Source organism: Notamacropus eugenii, chromosome 4 (assembly GCF_028372415.1).
Source record: "Notamacropus eugenii isolate mMacEug1 chromosome 4, mMacEug1.pri_v2, whole genome shotgun sequence".
NCBI lineage: Eukaryota > Metazoa > Chordata > Mammalia > Diprotodontia > Macropodidae > Notamacropus > Notamacropus eugenii.
In genome coordinates, this window is record NC_092875.1 from 288,862,222 (window position 1) to 288,874,329 (window position 12,108).

Consider the following 12,108-nt stretch of genomic DNA (forward strand, 5'->3'; position numbering starts at 1 on the left):
TGCTACTGTCATGGAATGCAATAACCCATGGTTCCCTTCATACAACACTAAGACCACAGAATATAATTCCCGGGTAATCTTCCAATGCAATTTGCAGATTCACTTGATGCCTTGGACAACACTGTAGAATGTGCAAGAGTTTTAAATCATGAGAGGCAGGGTGGTGTACTGGAGAGAGAAGCAGTTTTGAAGATGGGAAGACCTTTCAAGTCTCTCCTCTGACATATATTGGATCCCTGACAACAGCCTTACATTTTCTTGTTTTCAGCTTCCACCCTGTCATAAGTGATACCCTTTAGACCCAAGAAGAACAAGTCTAATCCCGCTTCTGTGTTGCAGATCTTCAAATATTTGAAGGCAGCTATCATGTCCCCTTGAGTTCCCAACACACCATACTCTTCAGCTCCTTTTGTATGCTTTCTTCCTTCATTAGATTGTAAACTGCTTTAGGGCAAGGATTATCTCTCTCTTGTTGTAATGATATCCCCAGCATTTAGCATAGTGCCTGGTACATAGTAGGTGCTTAATAAATATTTATTGACTGTGTGATCAGTTCTGGGAAAGTCCCAGTGCTCCTGGGAATTTTGAAACACTATACGTTGCATTAAAAGGTCTTGTATTAGAGAAAGCAATTTCATCCTCTGGGAATTCCCTATATAAATGAAATCATGGGTATCATGCTTTCCCTTAGAAACTTCTCTATAACCAGCATGTCCTTATTTTTATAGGCAGTGTTATTATAATGCCACAAATTCCATTAAGCTTTAATTTTAACAAGGAATGAAAAGAGACTAAATTATGTAGTTAAGAGAATAGCTCATCTCCAATTTTCTATTCAACTATGATCCACTTCCTTGTTATTAAATGTCTTTGTTTTTCATTTAAGTAGTCATGTAATATCTACTTAAGACTGCCTAAAATGAATCTTCTCAATAAAATGACTAAGGAGTAGTTGCTGTTCAGAGAATTTGGACAAATCGGTTTGAAATTTGGCAGGGACTGAGTTCACTTCTGAGCTCTCACTTATTATATACGCTAAATTTGGGAAATTCACTTAACCTTTGTGGAACTCAGCTTACAAATGAAGGCCTTGAGCTAGTTGACCTTTAAGGTCTCTTCCAGCTTCAGAATTGTGATTCTTACAACAAAATCATATTCTGTCATATTTGCCCTTTTCGCAAATGCATATTTCTCTGCTAACACTGTGTAGCATACATTAAGTACTTAATAAATGCCTGTTGACTTGTTAGTTTGATAGCTTCTTCAGAGCCTTCATGATGCAATGGAAAGAGCTGTGGGTTTAGACTTGGATTTGAACCTTAGTTCTATAATTTATTATGTAGATGAACTTAACTTTATCTCAGTTTTCTCATCTGCAAAAGCAAAGAGTTGGAATAAAAAGGACTTTTAACATTTCTTCCAGCTGGAAATCTCTGATCTTTGTCATCAAATAATATAACATAACATTATCATATAACTATTTCATAAACAATTTAATGAAACTGACATTTAAATATTTCCATATATCACCTCCAAACTATCTTTACTTTTTGATATGATACATTCCAAACAAATCGTTCCTTGACCTTGATATGTGATTTCTAGCTTGATGCTAATGCACAAACCATCTCTGATGCCTCGGCTGTGTATCCACTAGATTGCCTCCTCTTAGAATCATTATCTTCCTTGAAGACTCCCCCGAGGTTGTGATGTCTTCTAAACCTTCAGGACTCCCTTCAAGTTTTTATTCTTCTTGTCTATAAATTATCTCCTATTTACTTATATGTGTACAGTTTGTGGCCCAAGGGGAATGTGAGGTCCTTGAGGTCAGGTACTCTTTCATTTTTGTCTTTACATCAAAAGTTTGCTCACAATAGAGCTTCACTTGATAAATGTATGTTGAATACTTTATGGAAAAAAATCAGCCAGAGTGAACTGTGAATTAGCCAATTAGTAGGCAAAATTGGAAATCTAGTAGGTCTAAACTGAAGCAATTTCATTACATCAAGGATTATTTTTTTGTTAGAGTATTTTTGAAATAATATTGATTCCAGAAAAATGTCTATGCAATTATATCTGTTGATAACTTTTTCTAGTAATCCACAAATTGAATCTTAGAGTAGCTTGTAGTACTTAAAGTGTTAGGTGACTTATTCAGACATACAACTAGGATGTATCAGAGAGAAGAGTTGAACTTCGACCTTCTTGACTCCGAGACTAGCTCTACATAAAATACTATGCCAGTTATTGAAAGGTAATTCTTTTTGACTGTACCTTGTAGAACGGGTGCTGATCTTCAGTGATATAGGGTTTTATTCATTTAGAGTTCCCGATGTCAGTGAAATCAATTGGTTTTTATTTCTGTGCTAGAGCGTCACAAATAAAGATAACTTTAACCTAAACAAATGATTGTAATGAGTTTCTGTGGCCAAAATTTCATCACTTGATAGCCTATTTTCTCCATACTGAGCTAAACTGGCTCTCAGATGACTGACAGATATATAGGTGATTTCTAAGGTCATATTTATACTATTCCAACTTGGTAAGAACCCACCAAAGTTTTGCATAACCTTCAAGAACACTATGCTGCTATGGGACGTCTCTATCATACCTTGGTTTACTTTAATTAACATGCATCCATTATTACATATTATATCTATTCTTAAAGACAGTCTTCAAATATATGGTGAAAACAGATTAGCATATGACACTTCCAGTCTTTAGATATATGACTATAGCAAGTGTGGTGTTACTAGGTTTGAAAGCCAGGGGAAGAAATAGGGAGTAGGGATTAATTCTCAGCAACTTAGAAGATTCCCTGAAGTAAGAAATTCCCATCTTCCAAAAAACCTCACCATCCTCATGATTTGCGATTAAGATTGGGGCAGCATAACCTAGCAGATGAATTAATGGACCAAGTCTTAGGAAGACCTTGTTTAAAATTCCTGTGACATCCTAATTGTGTGACAATGGTCAAGTTATTTCTACTCTATGATCCTATTTCCTCCTCATCAATGAGACTCATAATACCTACTGGATCTGCCTCAAATACAATAATGTTTACAAAAGTGCTGGACAAACTTAAAAGCACCATGAAAGTTTCACTTCTTACTCTCAAGGGCAAGAATGGATTCTACCTGCCACTCTAGGGTATGTTTTTGTGGTCTCTCCTTAGGCCAATGGTATTAAGTGACTTGCCCAAGGTAAGTCTTCGAGGTTAGATTTGAACTCAGGAAAATGAGTCTTCCTGACTCCAGACTCAGCAATCTATCTGCTGTGCCACCTAGCTGCCCCTCCCTATTTTACACTGGAGAAAACAAAAAAGGAAACTGGAGCAGAGGTTAAATGCCCAAGGTCATATAGCCAGTAAGTGGCTGAAGCTGGATTTGAACTCAGGTTTCCTGCCACTCCAGTACTCTACCCACTAAGACACCTAGCTGACTATATAGTCAAAATTTTCTTTTTAAATGAAACAAAAAAAAATTTTCATTGATTTTTTTCTTTTGGTTTGTTTTTAACAAGAGATAAAAGTATTGCATTTTTGAACTATCATTTAAAATTTGTAGCAACAAAAAAATAATCAAAAAGAAACAAAAAATAAGAGAAACAAAATTATTTAATCAGTTTTAAGAACGATCCCTATAAGAACTATGTAAGAGAGCTAAAATTATTTAGCATAGGAAAAGGACTACTCAAGATCAATGACAGTCTGCAAGAATATGAAAAATATTATGTTCATAATTACAGGGGGTTTTGCTGGGGGTTTTTAACAGTGAGGACAAGAAAAAAATAGGAAAAGAAAGATTGTAGCTTGAGAGATTTATAATCAATAATAAAGGCTGAACTTCCTGACTATAAAGATTATTAAACCTTGAGATGGCTTGAACAGAACTTGAGAGGTAATTTTCTCCAGAAATTTTCAATCAAAAATTATATTAAACTTGATTTGTCAAGATTCTCCCAGAGGATTAGGGAGATGAAACAGAGAATCTATCAAAAGTGCAATCAGCCACCATTTTGTACCGCAACACTTATGAAGCTATTCAGAATTATTAAATACATGATTACCTAAAATAACATAGATTTCTAATTAAAAATAATTGGTTTGAAAAAAATTGGCTTATCTCACAGTTAAGAAGGTAAGTCCATTTATATAATGTGGAACAGAGATTTTCATACAATACTTTCTCTTTACTTCCAAGAACTCTATGAAGGGCCTATTAAAAAAAAAAAAAACAACTTCTCAGAGACTCATTCAACACTCCAAAGTGTTCATAGTTTTTAAAATCAATTTGCTTAGTCAAAGGACACGGGTACCCTTTTGTGAGGGGTTTAATAATAAGAAAAAAAAGGTGTTATGATAATGGAATGTGATAGTTTTGAAAATATAATAATAATAATAATGTATTAAGAAGTTAGAAATGCTTTCTGATTTTAATGTTAATCTTTTTTGTTATTTCAGGCATTGCTATATCAGATGAACTTGATAAGGTAAGCTAAAGTGAGCTCTTACTAAAATATACAAATAGATGTGATGTTTCTGTTAGTTGTCAACACTGTGAAAACTGCTGTAAAAAAACTTAATTTTTGGAGGTAAAGATGTTTAAAATTTGTCTTGATTTGGAAAATGTATGTTTGAAGCATTTAGGTTAAAGTGATTGCATAAATTATGAATGTCAAAGTTTGGCATATGAATATGTAACTTATTTCTTTGAACTTTAACCTCCATGAATTCTAGTTGCAGAAATATTTTATCAGCTAACATTTGGATCAGTGTACATCCTGGATAAAGTAAAATTAATTTGGCACAATGATATCATTGCATTATGTTTGACAAAATTTAATTGATACTTAAGCAATAAAATATGACATAGAAGAGCATTTATCAATATGACCCTTGGCAGAAGCCTACTTATTGAAAATTCATCTGAAAGGGAAAAAGTTATAGTGAAAGAATGCTAAATGCAGAACGCATTAATATTGAACAGTGTGTGATGTTTCATGGAAAATATAATATCCTCAAATAAGCATAATATAATAATATAGTATTCTAAGTGCCACATACCCGATATATACATAAGTATTTTAAGAATTTAGAGAGCACACAATCATTTCTTTACCAGGATGACTCTATGTAGGCAGTAGCATTTGATTTGGGCATTGAAGGTTGAGTCAGTTACCAAAAAAAGAAATAAAATGGAGATTGGGAAATAGGAGAGAGCATAAAAGTAGCACAGAAGTTGAAAAGACAAGGTAGGTATAGGTATTGCCCGCTGGCAATGAATGTTTCCTTCTCTCAATTCTTTTTGAATCAGTTATATAGCATTAGGCTACACTATTATTATATTATCTATATTTGAGAATATGACTTGCTTTCCCTGCAAGATTGTAGGCTTATGAGGTGTATAGGCATTTCTTATTTATTTATTTGTTTATTTTGGAGACAATCAGGGTCAAGTGACTTGCCCAGGGTCACACAGCTAGTAAGTGTCTGGGACCAGATTTGAACTCAGGTCCTCCTGATTCCAAGGCCAGTACTCTATCCACTGTACCACCTAGCTGCCCCCTTATTTATCTTTGTATTCTTCGTCTAGTACCTACTTCTTGAATCAGCAGGCTGGAAGACCTGATTTCAAATCTGGCCATAGATACTGGCTCGATAACTCTAGGCAAATCATCTGACTTGTTTATTTCAGTTTTCTCATCTTTAAAATAGGATTAATACTACCTCTCAGAGCTGTTGTGAGGATAAAGTGAATTGACATTTATAAAGTATTTTGCAAACATTAAAGTTCCATCTAAATGCTAGCTATTAATAGTAGTAATAACAATTATTATTTGTTAAATAAAGGAGTAATTTATTAGAACAAAAAACTTGCTTCTATCTCCAATTGAGTTCCTACACATCAAGTTCCTCTCTCATGTTGATTTTTCTGTTTTGTACTAAACTATTATTTTAAAGACTACCCTCTCTACTATTCCTTCCCTCCCCCAGAGCTCTATTGAAGTAAAATTTCCCTGTAAACAAGTTGTTGTAACATATCTGTGTCATGTCATGATCTGGATTCAATACGCAAGATGTGCTGTAGAACATAGATTCACATATACAACGTTGCTGTGTGAGGTCTGAACTATAAATAGGACCTTTGATGATTAAACAAGCAGATACTACTATAAATTCTTTCAAAATTGACTGTGTGCATTTAACAAGCACAGTCTTGTTATATCATCAATAATGAGCATTTTGAATATGCCTAAATGTGAGTAGGAAAAGAAGACAATCTGATATTTTTGGAGAGGAGTACCACATACAGAACATAATAGCTAGGTTTATCAGTAAGCACCCCAACATACATAGGGGGGCCTGCTATAACAGGTTCTTACATCTGCATTCATAAAAGAAAAGGCAACTTTTGAGGGGTTAACAATCACTTTAATCAAGTGATTAAATTAAAATTTAAACATTAAAATTAAACATAAATTAAAATTAAACACTAAAATTAAAACATTTTTCATTCCTTTAATCAAGCACATGTATCATTCACCTAGTTCAGGAGACTCCACACCATGAACTTCAAAGAAAATACAGAGCACTTAAAAGTCAACAGGCATGGCTTCCTCTGCCTGAATCCAACAGACAGTTCCAGCTGTCTGACCATTGTTAGCAGAGAGAGAAGTCCTACATCTGGGTTCTCAAAGCCAGGGATCTCCTTTAGGGGCTTCCCAGAGTCCTCATCTGGCCAAACAAACACTTCCAGTTAGTAAGCCCCAAAGTAATCAACAGACATGGCTTCCTCTGCCTGACCGTAATTCAACAGGCAGGTACAGCTGTCTGACCATAGTTGCCAGAGAGGGAAGTGCGACATTTGGGTTTTCAAAGCCTGGAGGCTCCTTAGCAGCTTCCCAGAGTCCTCATCTGGCACTCAAACCTTGTTACAAAAACTAAACCCCAAAATAAAGCCTCACCCTCAGAGGCTTTATATATTTTTTAGAGTCAGAAGACATCACATCCCTTGAGAACCAGTGTTTCATTAACAAAAGTCATGGACCTTCTTACAAATCTTCCCGGGCCTGACAAAGGGTGGGAAAGATACTCCTTAATCACATTCAAAGGGAGGCATATACTTCTTGATTACAACAAAACAAAAACAGCAAAATATCCTATTTTACTTGCCATTACACTAGGCAATGCTTTGGGAAGAGCCCTGGACTTGGAGTCAGGAGGAGGACAGGAGCTCAAATCCTATCTTAGACACTTACTAGCTATGTGACCCTAGACAAATCACTTGACTTCTACTTACCTCACTTTCCTCATCTGTAAAAATGGAGGACAATGATGACACCTACCTTCTAGGGTTTTTGTAAGGATAAAATTAGATAATCTTTGTAAAGCACTTTACTACCTTAAAAGGCTATATGAATGATAGCTATTATTGTTGTTGAATTCCCATTGTCCTGTTCATATGTTCTGTCATGATTATGATTGCCCTAGGGTACCCAATCACCTCTAGACTCTGGCTTTCTAAAGCACAAACCAGGAAATCTCTGAAAGGTGGAGCAACTCTATTAGAATTAGTAGGAAACTGTTAGGTGTTTAGTGAGAGTATTTATACTTCAGAAATAAGCAAATGCTATAGATCAGGGGGATTTATTGTTGTTTCCAATTGTCTAAACAAAGAACATATTAATAAGGTAGTTTAAACTTAAAAGTATGAATGCATATTTTTTACTCTAGAGATCCTGGTTGTTAAACATTCACCAGAACACCCCTGTATTGATCTATTAACTCTGCTTGAGCTCAGCAGTTCAGTAGAAAAGTCATCATTAGAATGGAGGCCTGGTGACTATAGGCTAATAACAAATTACAATAACTAGCATTTTTGAAGTTCTTTAAAGTTTTTGTTGTTGTCTAGTCATTTTTTAGTTATATCTAAGTTTTCATGACTGGAGTGGTTTGCCATTTCCTTCTCCATCTCATTTTAGAGGTAAGGAAACTGAGGCAAACAGGGTTAAGTGGCTTCCAAAGCTATTGAGTGTCTGAAGCTGGGTTTGAACTCAGAAAGATGAGTCTTCCTGCCTCCAGGTTTAATATTTGATCCTACTCTGTGCCACGTAGCTGCTCTTCTTTAAGGTCTACAAGATGCTTTATATCCATTATCTCATTTGAGCTTTACAACACGCCTGGGCAGACATTGTGTAGAGTGGACAGAGTGAATAACTACCAGTCAGTCAGTCAACAAGTTTTTATTAACTACTTACTATGTTCCAGACACTGTGCTAAGCAAACCAGTTAATGAACCAACTGCTCAGTAAATCATTGTTTCATATTCACTCCCAGGCCACTTCTATTGTTTTTATGCCAACTCCCAAATGCACTGTTGAAGTTCTCAAATTCCTTTGAGCATCTTCTCTAAACTCAGCCTACATTTATTAATGCACTCTTTAATCATGTATAAATTAATTCCCAGAGCACCCTTTAATCACACTTGAATACACATCCAACATCCTCTCCCTCTAGTTTCTGACTCCTTTCATGCTCCTCTGCCCAAAGCTCCTAGGTTCATCTCTCAAACTATCAATCACATGCACCAGCTCTAAAGCTACTTTCTTTTATTCTAAAATAACTTCTTTGACTTGCAGTTAGTTTCCCCTTGTAACTTTCCCCAAATAGCAGCATCCTAGGAGAGAATATTTCCTGACAAGACATGCCTTCTCTTTCTCCCTTTCAGACCCAAAGCAACCTCGGCTTCTTTCAGTTTCCTTTCATTTTCTCATGTACTTGAACCAAAGTAATATACATTTTCCCCCCGGTTGTCATTCTTTACTGTATTATATCTCTGCTGAATTTTTTACTTTGGCATGTTATCCATGGCTTTATTTGAATTGTTCAGATAGTCTTACCCAATTTTGTGTCACTCATCAGTACATATAAAAGGAATTCTGATTAAAACACAGAATTTGATCAATATTTTTATGTACCATGTGTTTAAAATAACAAGGTATTTTACATGGAAGAAGTCCTAATAATTAGAAAGACAGTCACATAATTTGTGCTGTGCATGATGAACTGCTTGATAAACATGGAAGCAGGCACAGAAGTACTTGTGTAATAGATGTATAGTGATCTGTTTGAAAAAAATACCTTCTAACAACTTTTAGGTTACATTTGTCTATATATATATATATATATATATATATATATATATATATGTGCATGTATGTGTGTATAGTATGTATATGTATGGGCTATATATATATGTGTGTATATATACACACACAATGTATGTATACTGTATACAATGTCTATATATGTACATATAAAATGTAGCTTAGCAATTCAATTCAATATATATTAACTAATTACTAAGCGCCATGCTAAGTGCTGAAGGAAGAAAATGTCCTATGGAAGGACTTAGAAAATAATCTCAAACGATTGGAAGGCATAGATCTTCACATCTCAAAGAAAATCCATGCCAAAGAGCTATTGAATAAATAAAAAGTAGAATAAATGCTAAATATATGTATATCTATATAATCATCTAATCTTTTATGATTTGTGACATTTTTAATAATACTTTATTTTCCCCAAATTATATGTAAAAACAATTTTTAACATTTTTTTTTAAAAATTGTTTTGATTTCCAAATTCTATCCTCTTCCCTCTCCTCTTCCTTCTCTGAAATGGTAAGCAATTTGATATAGGTTATAAATGAGCAACCATGTAGAACATTTCCATATTAGTCACTTTGTGGAAGAGAGAGAGAGAGAGAGAGAGAGAGAGAGAGAGAGAGAGAGAGAGAGAGAGAGAGAGAGAACAAAGGAAAGCAGAGAAAGAAAAATATTATGCTTCAGTCTGTATTCAGATGACATCAGTTCTTTCTCTGGAGGCAGATGACATTTTTCATCATGAATCCTTTGGGAGTGTCTTCGATCATTGTATTTCTGAGAATAGCTAAATCATATTTTTCATCATACAATATTGCTGTTACTGTGTATAATGTCCTGGTTCTGCTCACTTCATTTAGTTCATGCAAGTCTTTCCAGGTGTTTTTTTTTTTTCTGAAATCATCCTGTGTGCCATTTCTTATAACACAATAATATACCATTATAATCATATAGCACAACTTGTTCAGCCATTTCCCAATTGTTGGGCATTCTCTCAATTTTCAGTTCTTAGTCTGCACAAAAAGAGCTGCTATAAATATTTTTTGTACAAATATATTCTTTTCCCTTTCTTTTGTATCTCTTTGGAATATAAACCTAGTAGGGGTATTGCTGGATCAAAGGTTATGGACAGCACGTTGCTCTCCAGAAATATTGGGTCAGTTCACAACTCCACCAAGAGTGCATTAGTGTTTCAGTTTTCCTATATCCACTCCAACATTTATCATTTTCCTTTTTTGTCATATTAGCCAATCTGATGGGTGTGAGTTGGTACCTCAATGTTGTTTTAATTTGCATTTATCTAATCAACAGTGATTTAGAGCATTTTTTATATGACTACAGATAGCTTTGATATCCATTGACCATTTATCAGTTTTAGGACTTGTATGTTTATAAATTTGATCCACTTCGAGGCCTTTATCAGAATTACTTGATATAACCCATCCCCATTTCCCCCTGCCACAGTTTTCTACTTTCCTTCTAATTTTGGTTGCATTGTTCTTGTTTGTGCAATACCTTTTTAACTTTATACAATCAAAATGATCCATTTTATATTTCATAATTTTTTCTATATTTTATTTGTCCTAAATCCCTCTGTTATCCACAGATTTGACAGCCAAATTATTCCTTGCTCTTCTCATTTGCTCCTGGTATCACCCATTTATGTCTAAATCATGTAGCCATTTTGAACATATCTTGGAATACAATTTGAGATGTTGATCTATATCTTGTTTCTGCCATAACGTTTTCTAATTTTTTCCAGCAGTTTTAGTAACAAACAAACAAAAAATGAGTTTTGCCCCCAAAGCTTGATTATTTGTTTCCATCAAACATTAAATTACTGTGGTCATTTACTACAATGTATTGTGTACTTAATCTATTTCATTGATTCACTACTCTATTTCTTAGCCAGTACAACATTGATTCAATAATTACCACTTTATAACACAGTTTGTGATTTGGTATAGCTAGGCCATCTTCCTTCACATTTTTTTATTGATTCCCCCAATATTTTTGAACTTTTGTTCTTCCAGATGAATTTTGCTATTATTTTTTCTAACTCTATAAAGTAATTTTTGTAGTTTGATTGGTTTGTCATGAATAAGTAGATTAATTTAGATAGAATTGCCATTTTTATTATGTTGGCTTGTCATACCCATGAATAGTCAATATTTTTCCAAATATTTAGATCTGACTTTCTGTGGAAAGTGTTTTGTAATTGTGTTCATATAGTTCCTGAGTTTGTCTTGACAGGTAGATTCCCAAGTATTTTATATTGACTACAGTTATTGTAAATAGAATTTCTCTGTTTCTTTCTCTTTTGTTGGTAACATGTAGAAATGCTGACCATTCATGTGGGTTTATTTTGTATCCTACAAATCTGTTGAAGTTGTTAATTATTTCAAATAATTTTTAGTTGAATCTCTAGCATTCTTAAAGTATACCATCATATCATCTGTAAAGAGTGGTAGTTTTGTTTCCTCATTGCCTATTCTAATTCCTTCAATTTATTTTTCGTCTCTTATTGCTAAAGCTAACACTTCTAGTATTATAATGAATAATAGTGAGGATAATAGGCATCCTTGCTTCACCCATGATCTTATTGGGAAGGCTTCTAGCTTATCTCCATTACAGATAATGCTTTCTAATATTCTCAGATAGATATTCCTTATCATTTTAAGGAAAGCTCCATTTATTCTTATGCTCTCTACAGTTTTTAGGAATGGCTGCTATATTGTGTCAAAAGCTTTTTCTATGTCTTTCGAGATAATCATATGATTTTTGTTGGCTTTGCTATTTCTTTGGTCAATGCTGATAGTTTTGCTGATAGTTTTCTCATGTTGAACCAGTCCTGCATTTCTGGTATAAATTCCACCTGGCCATAGTGTATGATCCTTTTGATAAATTGCTGTAATCTCTTTGTTTGTATTTTCTTTAGCATTT

General features: G+C 34.2%; 1 protein-coding gene across 5 annotated transcripts in view; it reads left to right on the plus strand.

The window, feature by feature from the left end:
• The window catches only part of C4H8orf34 (chromosome 4 C8orf34 homolog), a 451,431-nt gene that overhangs the window by 122,712 nt on the left and 316,611 nt on the right, over positions 1–12,108 (plus strand). For all 5 annotated transcript variants that reach the window (XM_072604793.1, XM_072604790.1, XM_072604789.1 and 2 more), the window contains one exon: positions 4,463–4,491. In XM_072604793.1, the coding sequence (XP_072460894.1) occupies positions 4,463–4,491 (29 nt within the window). The remainder of the gene's footprint in view (positions 1–4,462; positions 4,492–12,108) is intronic.